Source organism: Globicephala melas, chromosome 4 (genome assembly GCF_963455315.2).
Source record: "Globicephala melas chromosome 4, mGloMel1.2, whole genome shotgun sequence".
NCBI lineage: Eukaryota > Metazoa > Chordata > Mammalia > Artiodactyla > Delphinidae > Globicephala > Globicephala melas.
The window spans coordinates 91,129,705-91,150,044 of NC_083317.1; the positions used below are offsets into that span (position 1 = coordinate 91,129,705).

A 20,340-nucleotide genomic window follows, 5' to 3' on the forward strand; every position below is an offset into this window, starting at 1 on the left:
CAGAGATCTCCAACTCAGTGCTAAGGCCCACCTCCACTCAACAACCAGCAAGCTCCAGTGCTGGACGACACACGCCAAACAACTAGCAAGACAGGAAAATTGTAGAATAATACAAGGCTGACCAGTGTTTATTAAATAAATGGTCACATAATATTAATGATCACATTGTAAAAATGAGATAATTTATGTTTTCCATTTCAACTTTCTAAGCTATCTACTAAATATGACTCACTGATAGCATCTTAAAACAGAGATATTATACATTTGGTTATATTAATGAACATACTTTTCATATTTAGGAGAGTTTGGGGGAAAATCATACTGGTCTGAGAGCGTGTAGGCCAGACTATGACTTTTTGTTTGTGTACATACCAGAAAAATATGGCAGTTACTAAAATACCAATTCTGTAAATGACATCAAAAATGGCAATTTCAATTAAAGAGCTCTCCAACTCATCTTCTATAAATAGCAAATATAAACGATCAATGCATTTTAACATGTAAGAGGATTTTATCCCACAAAAATATTCCCCAAAACAGGCATCATTTTATCAATTTATTTTGGTTTATGTACTTTGAGGCTATGCATTAAAAGCCAATATTTACAGAAGTCTCAATGTTCTGACAGTTTGACAGGTGATAATAAAAATTATCTGTTGTCTTCAAAGGATGCTTCTGAACCAGGTCCTTTCCAAAAGTCTTTCATATTTACCTTCAAGCAAACTGAAAATCACAGATGCAAGAAAGCACATTGAATTTTTCTGAGACAAATCAATATACAATGATATGATAAAATGTCAAGCCATTTTTTCCAACCATTCTTGTTGCTACAATGAACCTCTCTTTATTGCATGTATTCTGTCACGCTAGAAAACCATCCACTTACCAGTTGGCATACCATGTTTAATTTATGTCCAAATATCAAGGATTAAGTCACATCTGAGCCATCTTTGGGAAATGCCAAGTGAACAGGAATGTAGGTGCTTGTTGAACTATTTACTCTATGTGTACCAGTTTTTCCCTAACACATAGAGGACTTCCTGACACATAGGAAAGAGCAAATGAGAGTTGCAGAGTGAAAGGAAACTAGCTCTGTTTTATTTTTTTTACCACAGAGAAATATTAAAAAGTCTACACATTAATTTTTATTTAAATTTTATATGTTAATTTTTTTTTTTTTTTTTTTTGCGGTACACAGGCCTCTCACTGTTGTGGCCTCTCCCGTTGTGGAGCGCAGGCTCCAGACGCGCAGGCTCAGTGGCCATGGCTCACAGGCCTAGCTGCTCCGTGGCATGTGGGTTCTTCCAGGACTGGGGCACGAACCCGTGTCCCCTGCATCGGCAGGCGGACTCTCAACCACTGTGCCACCAGGGAAGCCCTATATGTTAATTTTTGAACAAAGAACTTAAAAAACAACAATTGTAACAGAAAATCAAATATTTATACTTTGTTAAAAAAGAAAAAGTATCGGCATGACAACAGACGGGCCACATAGTAACAGCTAAGAGGATACTGGTACACTTTAGAAATGAATAGTAAAATACAATTATCTTCTATCCACTGTAAAATATGTGATTAGAAGGAATCATAAACCAAATAATTAGCAATGACTAAAAATCAAAACATTAAAAAGTGACATTCTAGAGCACCAAATGTTCTATGGAAAAGTGGAGAGACTATTCTGAGAAGAAGCAACAGAAGAGAATAAACAAGAGAACTGAATAGAATTGTTATTTTCTGTAGTAAGCTAACTAAAATTAATAGAACAATCACGGAAAGTAGCCAGGTCAGAGAAGTGTTTCTGGGGCCCTCCACCTGCTGGTGGCCTGGGTTCAACATTGAGGAATGATCCAGGGCCATGTTTCTCTTCTACCTGAGGTAGCAAAAATTATTCATGCTTATGAAATGATGTATGCCTTGAAATTTTTCAGACTTGACATTTTCAACCAAATCAATCACTCTGAATCCTCCCAGTTTTCTCTAAGAGAGATTCTGAATGTACAGAATATTTGAAAAGCCTGCTTTGACTAAAACAGTAATTTTCTACTCAAAGTCAGAAATGGTAAACCCAAGCATTTCTCATACTGACAAAATACAGGGTTATCAGAAGTACTATTCATCTAAATACAAATTTTACTTTAGAAACTTACTACTACTTTATGTAACCTAGCTTTTGAATATTCTTCAAATTAAAGTGCTTATGTTTATTAAAAACTTGTAAAATCAGAATAATCTCCCATGTTTACTGTTATCCTTTCTAAAAAAATAGTATATTAGTAATGATGAAGAGTTCAAAATTCAAAGACTGTTAGTACTTTCTTAGTTCTTTTTTTCAAGTTCACTGAAGGGCTTTCCATCATAGACCTTATTATGAAAACCACAATGTATTAAAACACGAAAGCCAATGCTGCTTCCTCCCACCCTTGTGGCAGACATCACTAATCAATCCTTTCAAACTCCTTCTCAAACTAGTATTCTAGCTAATAAAGACCAGTTAAGATGGGGTTGGCATAAGCATCCAGATATATAAAATAGTAAGTATTTTAGTATTAAAAAGCTATTAATAATTTAAATAATATTTAGTTATTTAAAATATTTAATTACTAGAACAGCAGAAGAACTAATCAGTTAAAATAGACTCCCAACCGATCAGAAGGGACACCAGCAAGTGTGCTAAACTAGTATATCCCAACTGAACTCACACAATCCATTCTGCTGTCTTCAATGTAAAAGGTCAGATAAAGGGATGGCTGGTCAATTTTATCACGTTTTATTACTGTACTATAAACACATGCTGAAAAAATATTTGCTACAATGATATACTAAATGCAGTGCTTAATGGCACAGTGAATAATTTATTTTCTTTTATTTGTGTACAGTGACCATGTTTTGAAAGCAGAAAAAACAAAGATAAGCCAGAGTAGTCACTTGTCTTGGCATATAGTAATCATTTTTAACAACTTGTGAAATGTTTTATAATCTAACATATAAAGCACATCCATCTAAAGGAGAGAAAATTAAGTTAAAAAGTACTGTAATATAGAAATTTAACCAAAGTGAAGCAAAGTTCTGTCAGGATTCTATTTCCATATTTACATCAATAATCTCCAAAGTCAACAGGCAAAATAATGCAAACCTGGGATAAGAATGTATACTAAATTAAGAAAACAAATTGTTGGGAAGAAAAAAATGCACTATTTAAGGATTTTCTAGGTAATTTAGAAAAAAAAAGATACGCATTAGAGATGTGGGTTGAAGCATGTGCCTAGGTCTTGGCAAAGTGGAAAAAATTCATAAGTAGATCAGGGCAAGAGGTGGGTAACGGCAAGAGAGAGATGAGGGCAAGAGGAGGTTCACAGTGAACCCCAGCTGTTGGAAAACTGGAATTTGAATACAGAACTTTAGAGGGAGAGAGGGAGGGAGGAAGAGAGAGAGAGAAAGAGAGAGGGAGGGAGGAAGAAAGAGAGAGAGGGAGAGATCACATGCACGCACGTGTGTATTATAAGAAGGGTTAAATTGGACAGGGCTGTTATGATAAAAAAGGAAAAAGAAAATCAGTACTTAACCATTTATGTCCTCTGTACTAGCCATTTTACCATGGAGATTACATCAGTTGTTTTCAGTCAATCTTCAGAACATTCATATTTCTCGATATTTCTGACCACTATACAGATGAGGAAATGGAGTCTAGAATATTTAGGTAACTTGCTAGTTTTCATAGCAGGATGGCACCATGCAGTTGTGTAATTGCTTACCTAATAGCAAGTTTCCCCTATTAGACTGCCAGCTACATGTGGGCAGTGTCCAAAACTTTCTTATGGATAATTTTGCTCCTGTGATCGGCATAAAAAAGGGCACTCAGTATATACTTGCTAAATGTTGAGTGTTTCTTGTTACATTAGTGACAGCCAGCAGGCTAAATTCTATATCAGTCAATCTTTCAGTATCAAATTAAAATACAAGGAAAAACAGATTAATAATCAAAGGGTACTTTATTTAATAAATGATACTCAACTTATTAAGGTAAGGATATTGAAGGAGTTGCAAATTCATTCAAGAGAATTCTTCCTGGAGACCATGAAAGTAATATGATAGAATTCTGCTTCCTTTAAAATCAACTATATTAATGTACTGAAATAGTGCATAAACCTAAGGATCAACTTTTGCACAGATCTCTCTAGTTCTGAAAAGACTGAATTTGCAGCATCCAATGAAATGAGGTAAATCTTATTTGTAAACTGTATACTGGCATTTTATGAAAATTAAACTATATATTAAATCTGCTAAGAAAGTTATGTTATCAAAACATTGTAAGTGGTATGCTTTAACTTATATTAAAACTAAAAATCCTGACCTAGAATTTTCTGTCAAACAACAATTATGGTGATTCAGAATCTTTAGAAATAACTTTAGTCAAATTAGAAATCTGTAGTCAAGGGGCTTCTCTGATGGAGCAGTGGTTGAGAATCTGCCTGCCAATGCAGGGGACACGGGTTCGAGCCCTGGTCTGGTTAGATCCCACATGCCGCGGAGCAACTGGGCCCGTGAGCCACAACTACTGAGCCCGCGCGTCTGGAGCCTGTGTTCCGCAACAAGAGAGGCCGCGACAGTGAGAGGGCTGCGCACCGCGATGAAGAGTGGCCCCCACTTGCTGCAACTAGAGAAAGCCCTCGCACAGTAACGAAGACCCAACACAGCCAAATATAAATAAATTAATAAATTAAAAAAAAAAAAGAAAAAAGAAATCTCTAGTCAAACACTTTCTCACTCAAAATGCTATATTTCTTCTAATGAAGAGGGAGAAAAATAGTCCATTGTACTTTAACTGTTTAGGTGAATTCAACTATCTTTGTTGTAAACTTTTATTTCGTATAATAGGCTTTTATTCTTTCCCGGGAATAAGATGTAACCTCCCTAACAAATATTTCACTATGGACACTATGTTGTGATATATTACTTTTTTATTTGTAAATGCTTCTATCTATGAAATTTTAAATCCAGGAAAAATATATACCTTAAATATGTGGAAACTAATCCCATGGACTATCTTGAAAAAACAAAAAAAGCAGCCAACTTTGAAATTATTTTGTTAACTCAGTTACTGCACAGAGCTCGTGAAATCAGAAACAGAAGGTTATATTAAACCAAGGGATTTTATGTAGATTTTTTTTAAATGAATCACTTACATACAACTTTGTTCAAAGCCATTCATCTCACATTGTGCACCATTGACCAAAAGATGGATTCCACAAAAGAGGAGAGACAAATAAAATGCAAAATCCTTTTCAGCATTGAAAAACTGCTCGAAGCTCACATTTCTTTATTTGTGAGACAGTAGCCTCATCTTCATACCCAGACAATAATACAATTTCATTCTATTCCTTTAGCTTTCCGATATTTTTATCTGTAACAGGAAGCATTCAGAGCTAAATACATATAGCTTTGCCTTCTGCCATAACACTGATAAGTTGCCTTTGTTTGAGAATATTAAAAATAAAAGAGGAATAAAAGAGGAAGACAAAGTCTTCCTAGCTGTGAGAAAATAGACATCTGATTACAAGTTATCCAAAGATTCCATGCAGCGATTATTTTCTCTTTAAGACTTTTTGACAAAATATTTGATGCAGTGTTCAGATTTCATGTGTTAAACTATGTCATGAAATTTCACAAAACAAAGACAAGCAACGCTCTTCAGGCCCAACCTGACATGCTTTGCCATTCTGCATTCAAAAATAAAATACTTCATTTATCTGAGCTTTCAGTTTTAAATGAAAAATTATATTATATATCAGGGAATTATATTTATTTTATTATGTATTCATACTTAAGGCATTTTCCTCCCTAATGATTAATATTTGTCATGTTAAATAGAAGACAGGAAGACTGTATTCAGACAATGTGGTAAACATTTGTACTCCAAATTTTATGATATATAGTTCTGATATTTTCTTAGTTTCTCCCATTTAAATGCATCTACTTTATACCGACTACTAATAACAATAGCTAACATTTATTGAGTGCTTCTAAGTTCTGAGCCCTTGACATGGTTTCTATCATTTCTTCCTCACAACAATCATTTGAGGTACTATTACTATTCCCCTTATACAGATAAGGACTTTTGAGGCTTAGAGAATTGAAGCAACCAATCGACAGATGTGCAACTGGTAAGGAAGGTTGCTAGTCTGGGCTCCTGAACTATGCTTTCTGAGGAATGGGATAGTGAGAAGTGTGTTGGCAACAATATTTCATGCACAGCTAATGAGTTGTTGAAAATGTTTCTTCATAAAACTGCATTATTTGACTTGTCTTCCCGATACAAAATAATGCTTAACAGAAAGAAAACTTCAACATTTATAAAATGTACTGGAATAAAAACAAATCCCTTATTCAAAGTAAGAACATGGTAGACCCAATCTGACCAACCTGTATTAAATACTAATTGTTCCCTTTACTCTTCTGTACCTGCACTGGTTTCACAAAGGACAAAAGAAATAACTGCACAGGAATTACATAAAGCCATATATTCTATTTATAAAACTGACTGGACATTGCCAGCACTATCAATGTCTTTAACATTATGATGATATTATAGTTGATATTTCCCTTTAATAAAAATATAAATCACTGTTTATTCCCTGAAGCTAACCTCATTCATGCTAAATTATTTATGTATCCATTTTAATATGTATTTTGCATCTGACAGGAGAACTCTCCTTAGGACCATTTTACTGACCCACCTGTCATTATGATGGGGTAAACAATGTCACCTTTCCAGTGCACAATGAATTACAAAATGTTGCAAAGTACACCATCCATCATGCTGGCACTAAGTAGGTTTTCGAAGTAGATCTCAGATATCACAAATGCTGTTTAGACTGTTAGCAGAAAGCAAAAATTGGAAGCTTATACAAAACGGTCATATGATGAATGGACATGACAGCTCTTCAAAGTAAAAGGGCATGGCTCTTCTACAAATAACCTTGTCAAAAGCAAAAGTAGCGGGGAGCTTTGCTGGCAGTTAGACTGGAATAATTTAAGAACTTGTTAATGGCACTGCCTGATAGAAATTCATGCAAATACAGTGTATTCAAAATCAAAAAGTCGGTATGCCTGAGTCATCAGCAGCAACCTCTCAAGCTTGATTTGAATTGGGAAATAGTCTGAAGAGACATAGAAAATTCACCAGTGTCCTATTAATTAGAATATGCGAGTTTCAGTAATACACCTATCTAAAACATGTATATAAAATATATGCAAGTATTCTATATGCATATAAAATAGTCACCAAGAAATTGCTTTGCTTTTGAAAATTATAATACTAATATAGTAAAAGTTTAAAAAGTCAATATCACATTATGTCCTTTATTTATATAAATCTTTAAATTATTATGTACTTAGTGTAACAGATTTGAATTATTAACATAATTCTAAAAATACTTACTGCCAGTGTTGTCATCTAATTTGCACGGTTAATTTCTTAAATTATGTTCTTCAAATACAAAGTGTTTGTTTTATCTATAATTGCATTTTAGTTCCTTTAACATTATTCCCTTCTATCTAGGCCTAATATTTCACACATAGAATACACTTCTACATCTATAGCTAACTTTATTTCTCCCTTTTAATAGCTATATTATTTAAAATCTTTTTCACCACTTCTTTATTGAAAATGGTATTTTTTAATTCAAATATAGTTAATTTATAATATTATATTGGTTCCAGGTATGCAACATAGGGATTCAATATTTTTATAGATTATACTCCATTTAAAGTTATTATAAAATATTGGCTATATTCCCTGTGCTGTACAATATATCTTTGTAGCTTATTTACTTTATACATAGTAATTTGTATTTCTTAATCTCCTATCTTGCCCTTCGCCTTCCCTCTCCTCACTGGTAACCACTAGTTTGTTGTCTATATCTGTGAGTCTCTTTTTATTTTGTTATATTCATTCACTTTATTTTTTAGATTCCACACATAAGTGATAAAATAGAGTATTTTCCTTTCTCTGGCTGACATTTCACTAAGCATAATATCCTCCAGGTCCATCCATGTTGCTTCAAATGGCAAATTTTCATTTTTTATGGCTGAGTAATATTCCATTGTGTGTGGGCGCCTGTGTGTGTGTGTGTGTGGGCGCCTGTGTGTGTGTAAAAAATTACACTGCTATGAACATTGGGGTGGGTGTATTTTTTTGAGTTAGTGTTTTTGTTTTCTTCAAATATATACCCAGAAGTGGAATTGCTCAGTCATGTGGTAATTCTGTTTTTAGTTTTTGGAGGAACCTCCATACTGTTTTCCATAGTGGCTGCACCAATTTACACTCCTACCAAGTTAATGCTAGAGTTCCATGACTTATGACTTTGCAGATACTTAACTACTTCCATGATTCTATAGTAGACCTTGGTTTTCTTTTATATGAAACAAACAGAAAATTTAAACACTTATAACTGATAAGATAAATGTGTGAAAATCCCACAGAGATATGGTTACACAGGAATACAAAAAAAAAAATCCAATGTGCCCAGGCAATTATTAAAGAGGTACACACTAAGGCAACTGAGACACAAGCTATAGTTCCACGGCTTTTCCATATCACCTCAGTCCAGGAATAATGGATGTTTGCCAGAGGAAACTGGAAAGAAAATAGATGGGGGTGATTCCAAGGATCCACTCAAGCTTCTGGGGTTTTGTTCTTGTTCTGTGTTTTGGACATGCTTTTGTTTAAGGAAGGAGATGACTGTGCTGTACTTGAATCAACCAGGATAAAGAGGAGCCTGGAAATGTGTAGGGCTTATGTAGGGTTGGGAGTCTAAAATATGTGGGGTAACTTTAGAATCTCGACTTGGGACCAAAGTTTCTGAACCAAAGAAAGAATGCTGGCGGCCTCCCTCTATTTCCATTAGTACGCAAGTACTTTTCCATTATTGCCTATCAGACATAGTGTATCAAGTCAAATCATGAGTCCTACACTAGGACATTTAATATTATGTTAACTTTTAATTAATAAAAAGGCTTTCAAGGTGGTGCTGGTTATATGCGGTTCTGCTAAATATCAGAGAATGTTACAACACAGAACAAGAACAATGCCAAAGCAGTGGTTAGCTGCTTCTCCTCATGCCGCACCCAAAAAAAATTTTTTTTAAATTGGGAACAAGCATCTATTTCTGCAATGTAATTTTAAGTGATTTAAATTAATCATCTTAATCACAGTTAATAATAAGCTGGATTCTTAAAAATCTGTGCCAATAATCAACAATCAGAAACAGCATTTCATTCATATAAAATCTATAGAAGAAATCAATAGTTTTCTTAAAAAAACTGAATGTGTTTGTTCAAATGGGACTCTTACATGGAGATGGAAAAGTTGCCTATATAAAGGAAACTAGTGACCAATTAAATGCTATGGTTTCTAACTGCTCTCTTGTCCTTACCATAGGCTAAGCTCTATCCTCCAAGATTTACATATATTAATTTAATTCTCATAACAAGCTTATGAAGCTGGAACTATTATTATCCCCATTACAGAGATGAGAAAACTCAGCCCTATATGCTTAATTAACAGTGGTAATTGGGCAACTGAGATTTGAGACTAGTCCACGTGGCTCTAGAAGCTGTGCACTTAACCACAATGCCAAAAAACCACCACATCAAAAAAACCAGCTAACCCAGAAAGACTAAAGCAATAATTCACACCTCGTCCCTTGTTTATATTTTCCATCATAAAGCAGACACAATGTATGTCAAATCTTAAATGTGTGAGTAATCACATCAATTTTCCACTTCATTTCTTGTGTGCATACACAATTTCAAAACACAACTGCTTCCATTTCTATTCTTTCTGTCCACATTGATCTATTAAAATTTGCCTCTTCAGAACCAAAGAACGAAATGAACTCACATTGTAAGGATTAAGCAAACTGTGAATGACTCAGTCACACACTCAACACTTTTAAATTAAATTCTTCTAACATGTTTTCACTTTCAAAATATGACAAGAAAAGGGTCAGGCAATTCAAATCTTCCTTCCCCTTTCCTGGCACCTCCACACTGAGAATATTTACTGGTTATTTTGGTATGTTGCTTCTTGCCAGTTAGTTCAATTTAGATGAAAGCTGTTGTTTTCTAATTTCATTTCACTGTAAATGACAGAGACAAATTGTCATATTACCTTGAGAGTTCCACTGGCAGAATAGGCTGCATATGAGTAGAGCGGATCTTGGCTGCCATGTTGTCTGGCTTCTTCGCTGCAAGGCTGGCCATTAGGATGAAAGCACTGGCCACTGCTGCTTAGAGTCACTGAGCTGGGAGAAGGGCCTGGCAGGTTCAGCAGCACAGAGTAATTTACAAACTGTACGTCTTCTAGGCCCAAAGAAGTCCACTGAGTCTTAATCTTCTTTGAAATTTCTATGTCGTTTTCACTTTTGTACAGTTGTACCAAATTTCTGAAAGAAATTTAAAAGGTATATTCTAAAAAAAAAAGGAAATCTTTATTCTTTCAAGTTGTGGTGATTCAGTATACGAACCATTATTAATAGATGTGGGATGTGAAAGATGCGTGAGACAGGACGCTACACAAGAAACTCACAATTTGGTAGAGGTGATGAGCTTTACAGAAATTATAGAAAATCAAAGCAGAATGAATTAAACTCAAATTAAGAACTAATAAAGTTCTATGGGCTACAGAGAAGAGAAGAATTAATACCAACTAGCTCTTTTATTACTTCTGATCCTTCTATTGACAACAACATAATCTATTTAAAACTCGGCTCCAAACCTAGGGGTCATGTTGGTTGAGACAGTTCTGCACTGTAGTTAATATGATTACATATAAAGCTATGTGATTAATACACAGATATTGGTATTTAAAAAATGATTCAGAGGGAACTCTTCTGATACAAGTTACATGCCAAATTACATGATGCTATGAACATAATGATATGCAATAAAATCAGTATATTGTGGCAAAACGAACCACAGATTGTCAAACCAATATGAAGTTAATTTTTGTGTGTGCTTGCTGTGTAGTCTATATATTTATTCCTATACTTGTTCCATAACCCATAATGACACTATTTTTGCTTAGGACATCCTAGAAACCAGACAAGCTCTGTTTAAAAAATGCATAGAACCTAGAAAAGCATGAGATATGGGAAATTAAAAAATAAAAATTTAATAAAGTTTTGCTTTGTTTTGGGCTAGAATGCAAAGGAACCAGCTCTTTTTTCGGCAAAAAAATCTTCCTATAAGCATTTTATTGCTATCCAAACTAATACCTAAGTGGAAATTTTACTATAGTTGTCATTTTTGCCCATCAAATTATTTTTCTCACACATCCTTATTTTAGGACCCTGTTTATTCAAGAACCCTCAATGAAACATATTTGAAAAAAGAATAAGAAACAGGCACAATAGAAAAAAATACATAGGATGGTATAGGAAAGCATTACTGGAGAAAGAAGGTCTGTTGACACAGCTTAAAAGCTGGTGTATACAGGAAGGTGCGATGACAATTTACCAATTGTTTTCTATCTTTTTAAGATTATTTCTATTCTTTTTTAAAACAATATCTAATTTAACCAATCATCAGTGTCATGTAAATTTTATGGAAAAACTTATGGGAAGAATTCTACTTTTTATTCTGAAAAATACTGGTCAGCCTTGTATTTTTTTTTTCTTTTTTTGGTGGGGAGGCTTTTTGAGGTATAATTGACAAACGAAATTGTATATATTTAAAGTGTACAACATGATGATTTAATATACATGTATGGTGTGAAATTATTATCACAATCAAATGAACACATCCATCAACTCACCTTTGTTACTTAGTCGTGTGCCTGTGTGTGCTGAGACCACTTAAGATCTACTCTCTTGGCAAAATTCAAGAATACAATACAGTATTGTTAACTATAGTCACCATGCTATATGTTAGATTCTCAGAACTTATTCATCTTATAACTGAAGGCTTCTATTCTTTGACCAACATCTCCCCATTTCCCTCAGCGGCCAGTCCCTGACAACTATGATTCTACCCTGTTTCCAAGAGTTTGACTTTTTTTAAGATTCAACATGTAAGTGATATGATGCAGTCTCTGGCTTTCTTGGTCTGGCTTATCGCACTTATCACAGTGTTCTCTGAATTCATCTACATTGTCGCTAATGGCATGATCTCCTTTTTTAAGGCCGAATAATATTATTAAATGTGTATATTGTATATACACACCACTTTTCTTTATCCATTCATCTGTCCGTGAACACTTAGGTTGTTTTCATACTTTGGCTATTGTGAATAATGCTGCAATAAACATGGCAGTGCAGATATCTCTTTTAGATACTGACTTCATTTTCTTTGGATATATACACAGAAGTAGTACAGCTAAATTGTGGTAGTTCTAGATTTAATTTTTTGAGGAACCTCTATACTATTTTCCATAATGGCTCTACCAGTTTACATTCCCACCAGCAGTGTACAATTTTACCTTTTCTTCACACCCTCACCAGCATTTGCTATCTAGTCTTTTTGACAGATCTCCTAACAGGTGTGAGGTGATATTTCATTGTGGTTTTGCTTTGTATTCCCTGATGATGTTGAGAACCTTTCATGTATCTATTGGTCATCTCTGTATCTTCTTTGGAGAAATATTAAGGTCCTCTGCCCAGTTTTTAACTGTTTTTTTTTTCTTTTTCTGCTAATGAATTGTGTGAGTTTCTTATATATTTATATTTCTTATATATATATATTATATATATATCTTATATATATATATATTTCTTATATATAATATATATTATCCCCTTATTAGCTATACATTGGGTATTTTCTCCTATTCCATAGATTGCCTTTTTATTTTTTTAATCATTTCCTTGGCAAAAAAAATTGCCAAGACCAATGTCAAGAAGTATTCTTTTTTAGGAGTATTGCAGTTTCGGGTCTTACATTTAAGTCCTTAATCCATTTCAAGTTAATATTTATGATGGAGTAAGATAGGGGTTTCTTTTGCATGTGTACATTGTTTTCCTTACACAATTTATTGAAGACACTGTTCTTTCCCCATTGTGTTCTTGCCTCCTTGGTCAAAAATTAATTGACCATATATATTGGGTTTATTTCTGGGCTCACTATTCTGTTCCATTGACCTATTTTCTATGATTAATTTGTTTCATTGATCATTTTTGATCAAACAGATCATTGATGTGTTTGGATGACAAAATAATCTTTTGATCACTATAGCTTTGTAATATAGTTTGAAATCAACAAGTGTGATGTGTCCAGCTTTGTTCTTTTTTTCTCAAGATTGCATTGGCTATTCAATGTCTTTTGTGGTTCCATATAGATTTTAGAAATGCCACTGGAATTTTGATAGGGATTACATTGAATCTGAAGATTGCTTTGGGTAGTGTGGACATTTTAACAATATTAGTTCTTCAAATAAGAACATGAGATATCTTTCCATTGATTTGTCTTAATTTTTTTCATCAATGTCTTAAAGTTTTCAGTGTACAGGTCTTTCACCTCCTTGGTTAAATTTATTCTGAAGGATTTTATCCTTTATTCTAGGCTTCCAATTTGTTGGCTGATATTTGTTCATAGTAGTCTCTTAAGTTCCTTTGTATTTCTGTGGTGGCAGTTGTAATGTCTCCTTCTTTATCTCAGATTTTATTTGAGTCTTCTTTTTTCTTAGTCTAGCTAAAGGTTTGTTGATGTTGTTTATCTTTTCAAAAATACAGCTCAGTTTCATTGATCTTTTCCATTGCTTTTCTGGTCTCTATTTCATCGATTTCTGTTATTTACTGATCTTTGTTATTCCCATCTTTCTGCTAACTTTGGGCTTAGTTTGTTCTCTTTCTACTTTCTTCAGGCGTAAAGTTAGATTGCATATTTGAGATCTTTCTTTTTTCTTAAAGTATTTATCACTATAAACTTCTTTTTAAAACTGTCTTTGCTGCATCCCATAAGTGTTCATATGTTCTGTTCCATTTTTTCTCAGGATGTATTTTGATTTCCCTTTTGATTTCTTCCATGACACACTGGTTACTCAGGAGTATGTTGTTTAATTTCCATGTTTAAAATTTTTCCAGCTTTCTTCCTATTATTGAGCTCTAGTTTTACACCACTGTGGTCAGAAAAGATATTTGATACGATTTCATACTTCTTAAATTTGCTAAGTCTTGCTTTGTGACCTAAATTATGATCCATCCTGGAGATGTTCTATGTGTGCTTGAAAAGAAGGGGTATTCTGTTGCTGTTGGGTAGAATATTTTGTATATGTCTGTTAGGTTCATTTGGTCTAAAGTGTAGTTCATATTCAATATTTCCTTACTGATTTTCTGTCTGGATGATATATCCATTGTTTAAAGTTGGGTATTGGAGTCCCCAACAATTATTATATTGTTCTGATCTGTTAATGGTTGCTTAATATAGGTGCCAATGTTCAGTACCTATATACTTACAATTGTTACACACTCTTAATGAATCAATCCCTTTGTAATTACAAAATGACGTTCTTTGTGTCTTTACAGTTTTTAAAGTAAGTCTATTTTGTCTGATATAAGATTGTAGGGGTCCTCAGTGGCCAAGGTTGTGACTATACACAGTAGCAGTGAGGGCTGTTTGGTAGCAAAGGCTGCTGGGGACTCCCCATCTCTTTTTCTCCCATGTAGGATGTTTTGGCTGAAGGGATCCCTCTTGGTGCCTGGTTGGCTTGCAGGGCTATTACAGTGAGGGTGGCATGGGTGTCTGATGAATGGACACCCATAGAGTAATCACAAAGCCAGGGTCTGGAGTACAGGTGCTTGTAGAGTGATAGCAGCTCCCAGGATCCAGGACATTGGTCAGCCTACAGTGGCAGTGACTCTATTGCCTAAGTCACAAGAACACATGGAATGGCAGCTATATCCAGGTCTAAAGTGCAGGTATAGCAGAGTAGCCATGGTTCTGAGTTCTGGGGAATGTGCACGGTTAGGGGGGTGGTGGCAGCCCTGGTTCTGGGGACTCTGCAACAGCAATTCTTTTGGGTGTGGGGAGGGACAGCAGCATCTCCCTCTCCTGGGAGTCTGCAGCAGTGATGGCTTTTGGTTACCTCAGTGGTGAAAGCTGTTGGTATCCTCTAAGCATCAGGTCACTGAAGTCCATGCCAATGAACATTTTGGGGCCTCCCACCATGAAAGCTGTGGGGAGTTTGTGGCTGTTGGGGTGTTACAGTCCTGAGTGACAAGATTGTTAGGATCCTCCACAGAGCCAACCACTTGGGACCATGGTTGATACCAATAGCCTCCACCCTTCTTGGTTCCTAGCCATCTTTGGATGTCCCAGCTAAACTGATCTCCCCCACAACATTTCTCCTTTTTTTTTTTCTGATCCACTGTGTTGCTATAGCCCTCCCAGACCTATTTTAGTGCCTGGGTATCTAATTTTTTTTTTTGGTGGGGGAGAGGAGGGGTGAATACAGGCTAGTATTTTCTACTCCCTCATCTTGCTCTCTTCCCTGTTCTTTCATTGCTGTATCTGATCTCTGCCTCTGCAACTCTCTTTCTTTGTTCCTAACTGCAGTTCTTTCTGCAGTATTTTGGACAGGGCAAGTAAACTAATTGAATTGAAACTTAACTCAGTTTGATGAAAAAACCATTTGGAAATTAATAATCAATAATCTCCTTTTGTAATATGTATAAAGTGGACTTGCAGAATACACACGTTTTATTCATGTAAATTTGACTATGTACAGTCAACATTAACAGAAAAAGAGAAGAGAAATTTTAATACTACTTTAGACTTCTATTTTTTTTTTTTTTTTTGCTCCTCTACCCAGTCAATTGATGACCATAAGTCTACCAATTAGTAGGCAAGATGTTTACTCTGCCATTTCTTTTGCTAGTCTCAGGTTCAAAGTGCTTTACAGTGTAAGCAACACAAAAAAATGTTTCAAGATGTTTATACTATACAACATGGCCTTGAAAGGTAAATAAAATACTACTTTAGGGACTCAAATGAAGAATTAGTAATTTGTCTCAATGCTGGAGAATTTCTAAATATTATTCACTATTAAGCTAAAATTACTGAGTAAAGGATATTTGTATTCTCTATTTCAATTTAAAGGATATATACTTTTTGTATTATAATTTCATTTTTCAATGTTATGAAAAAATTGAATATATAATATATAACATATATAACTTATGAAGAATAATGAAAGAATGACCCAGCCTATGAAGTATAACATTTCCAATATTACTGAAGCCCTCTAGATAGTCTTTATTTCACCAGTTACCCTGGCCCGCAGGGTAATCATCAACCTTTTTTCTCTTTTTGTGGCTTCCTTTGTCTTCTTTTTATAGATTTAATATGTATGTATCTATAAGTCCTTAACAGTTCATTCCTTAGGCTTTGAGTTTCTACCTTTATATACTTGGTATCTTCTACATATTCTTTTTTTACATATATTGACATATGACATTACGTAAGTTTAAAGTGTACAACACGATGATTTGATACACTTATATATTACAAAATGATTACCACCATACCATTAGCTAACACCTTCAGCACATCACATAACTATCATCTATTTTTTGTGGTGAGAACATTTAAGATCTACTCTCTGGGCTTCCCTGGTGGCACAGTGGTTGAGAATCTGCCTGCCAATGCAGGGGACACGGGTTCGAGCCCTGGTCTGGGAAGATCCCATATGCCGCGGAGCAACTAGGCCCGTGAGCCACAACTACTGAGCCTGCGCGTCTGGAGCCTGTGCTCCGCAACGAGAGGCCGCGATAGTGAGAGGCCCGCGCATGGCGATGAAGAGTGGCCCCCGCTCACCGCAACTAGAGAAAGCCCTCGCACAGAAACGAAGACCCAACACAGCCAAGAATTAATTAATTAATTTTAAAAAAAAGATCTACTCTCTTAGCAGCTTACAATATGATGATTATTGTAAATATACGAATATTCTTTTGTGATTTGATTTTCACTCAGTATTAAATTTCTGAGATTCCTCCAGGTTTATTATCAGTTTCCTGAGACAAGTATTTTAAAGTTGTTTTGTTTTCTCATTATTACAAATAATGCTGCATTGATCATTCTTGTCTATGTTTCCTAATAGATATAGGCAAGAACCTCTCTAGGGAAGGACTTACTGGTCCATAGGTTATGTGCTTGTATAACTTTAATCAAAAATGCCAAAATGCTTTTTTAAAAGTTCTGATTGCACTGCTGCCAGGTCTGCATGAAACTTATTCTTCCATTCCTCACCAATACCTGGTATTGTCTTTATTATTTTATTTTATTTTATCTTATATTTTTACCAAGGGTAGTGGGTGTAAAATTGTATATCATTATGTAACTCAGAAATACTGTCACTGGTGTATGCTAAATAGTTTTCCAAAGCTTGTTGTACTACCAGCATTATTTGAGAGGTCCTTTTTTTTTTTTTTGCAGTACGCAGACCTCTCACTGTTGTGGCCTCTCCCGCTGTGGAGCACAGGCTCCGGACGTGCAGGCTCAGTGGCCATGGCTCAGGGGCCCAGCCGCTCTGCAGCATGTGGGATCTTCCCGGACTGAGGCATGAACCCATGTCCCCTGCATCGGCAGGCGGACTCTCAACCACTGTGCCACCAGGGAAGCCCTAAGAGGTCCTATTTTTAGAGTATCTAACTTTTGCTATCCAATAAAAGTAAAATTGTATCCAATTTTTATTTGGATAATAAAATTATTTTATTTGGATAATACAAATTATTTATTAATTTGTATCCAAAATTGTATCCAACTATGATTTTAATTTGCATTTCCAGGATTACTAATGAAGATTTTTTCATGTATTATTTAGCCACCCATATTCCCTTTCTATGCAATGACTATCTGTGTCTTTTGCCCACATTTATGGAAGCTTTTGTGTATTCCTGATAATATTTTTAGGTCAGGTGTAGGGTACCTATCTTCTCCCAGTTTTTGGCTTCTCTTTCATTTTCAATGTCTTGTTTTATGGTATTATAAAAGTTTATAATCTTAATGTACATTTTTTAAAGGTTTTTTGGTTTCTTATTTGTTTTTAATAGAATGTACAGTGCCATAAGCTGGCCACAGCATGGTGTCATTTGCTCCACAGAGCCTTTGTGTACATGTATTTTTTAATACAGTGTGATGGTTTCCACATTTTCCTGATGTGCTTAAGAAATTCCTCTCAGGGATTTCCCTGGTGGCACAGTGGTTAAGAATCTGACTGCCAATGCAGGGGACACAGGTTCGAGCCCTGGTTCAGGAAGATCCCACATGCTGTGGAGCAACTAAGCCCATGAGCCACAACTACTGAGCCTGCTCTCTAGAGCCCATGTGCCACAACTACTGAGCCCATGTGCTACAGCTACTGAAGCCCATGTGCCTAGAGCCTGTGCTTCACAGCAAAGAGAAGCCACCACAATGAGAAGCCCACGCACAGCAACGAAGACCCAACACAGCCATAAATAAATAAATAAATAATTTTAAAAAAAGAAATTCTTCTCAAACCTAAGGAAATGAAGTCATTCTCATAAAAGTTTTAAAGAATTAAGTTTCTCACATTTCAATGTTTACTTGGAATATTTGTGTGTGTGTGTGGTATGGGATAGGAATGCATGAAATATTACTTTTTTCCATATGAATAATCATCCTAGTCACCTTTGTCATATTCTTCACTCATGTGCAGTGACAGTCATATACAAATTTGCACATGTCTGTCAGTCTGACTCAGCTCCTTAGTCAATTCCATTAGTCCTTTTGATCCATCTTCATAGAAATATTCTATTTTAATTATTATTACCTTAAAATATGCCTCAGTATTCAGAAGGGCAAGTCCTCCTACTTGTTCTTCCTCAAGAACATCTTATTGTTTCTTTTTCTCTTCCATACTAATATTAAAATGAGTGTATCAATTTCCATATCAAGATTATGATTAGAATTACACTGAGACAAGATCAATATGAGGAGAAATATCATCCTTATAATAAAATAACAATAAGCCCTAAATATTATCAAATACCCAGTTAGTGTTAACATAAAAATGTTTTAAAATTAAAATATTTTCTGCTTATTGATGGTGTAGAGGAATACTATTCCATTGTTCTATCAAGTAATCCTGCTAGGCTCTAATTATAATATTTTTATCTTTTTCTTAGTTTTCTTCATTAAAAATATAAGCAAATAATGAAGTTTTATTACTACCTTTCTCATCATTTATAGACTGTAATTTTTTGATTACTAAGCAGGCTAAAACCTCCAGAAGATATTTAATAAAATATTTAATAAGTTATGATAGTTATTTCTAAATATTAGATTAAATATGTTCCTCTCATTTTGATAGAAGCTGTTTTATAATTAGGTATTGGATTTTATCAGAAATTCTGATGCATTTATTAAGACAATAATATTATCCTTTTCTTAATAGGGTGGATTACCTTAATTGAAATTTTTTAGCATTAACTCAAACTTGCATTCCAAAAATTAACTCTACTTAGTAGAATGCATTATGATTTTTAGCTATTATGTGATTTATTTTGCAAACATTTTATTCACAATTATCATGTCTATTTTTATAAGTAAAGCTGGTATGCAATTTTCAGGCATGATTTTAATTTGAAGTTACACAAACCTCAAAAAATGAGGTAGAGAGTATTTCGTCCCTTGATCTGTTTTTTTGGGAGAACTTGAATATGATTATAATTTTTGAAAAATACATATTATTCTAATTTTTTAACATCTTTATTGGAGTATAATTGCTTTACAATGTTGTGTTAGTTTCTGCTGTATAACAAAGTGAATCAGCTATACATATACATATATCCCCATATCTCTTCCCTCTTGCATCTCCCTCCTACCCTCCCTATCCCACCCCTCTTGGTGGTCACAACACTGAGCTGATATCCCTGTGCTATGCAGCTGCTTCCCACTAGCTATCTATTTTACATTTTGTAGTGTATATATGTACATGCCACTCTCTCACTTCATCCCAGCTTACCCTTTCCTCTCCCCGTGTCCTCAAGTCCATTCTCTACGTCTGCATCTTTATTCCTGTCCTGCCCCTAGGTTCTTCAGAACCTTTTTTTTTTAGATTCCATATATATGTGTTAGCATACAGTATTTGTTTTTCTCTTTCTGAATAGTTATTATTCTTAAACTAAAAATTGTCTTACTTGATGTTCTTATTATGGGAGAACTATGAACTGCTGATTCAAACTCTTTAATGCTATACTAATTTTATTAGTTCTTCTTTGAATCATAGCTCTTTCATTGCTCCCTGTGTCACTTGCTATTAATCTTCAAAGTTTCTGATTTCATCACTTGCCACAGTACTCTATCGTACGTTTTGATTCCCTT

General features: G+C 34.7%; 1 protein-coding gene across 1 annotated transcript in view; it reads right to left on the minus strand.

The window, feature by feature from the left end:
* NAALADL2 (N-acetylated alpha-linked acidic dipeptidase like 2) overlaps positions 1-20,340 on the minus strand; it is an 801,118-nt gene that overhangs the window by 642,260 nt on the left and 138,518 nt on the right. Inside the window, 1 exon segment of the mRNA XM_060297515.1 lies at positions 10,175-10,448. Coding sequence (XP_060153498.1) covers positions 10,175-10,448 — 274 coding nt within the window.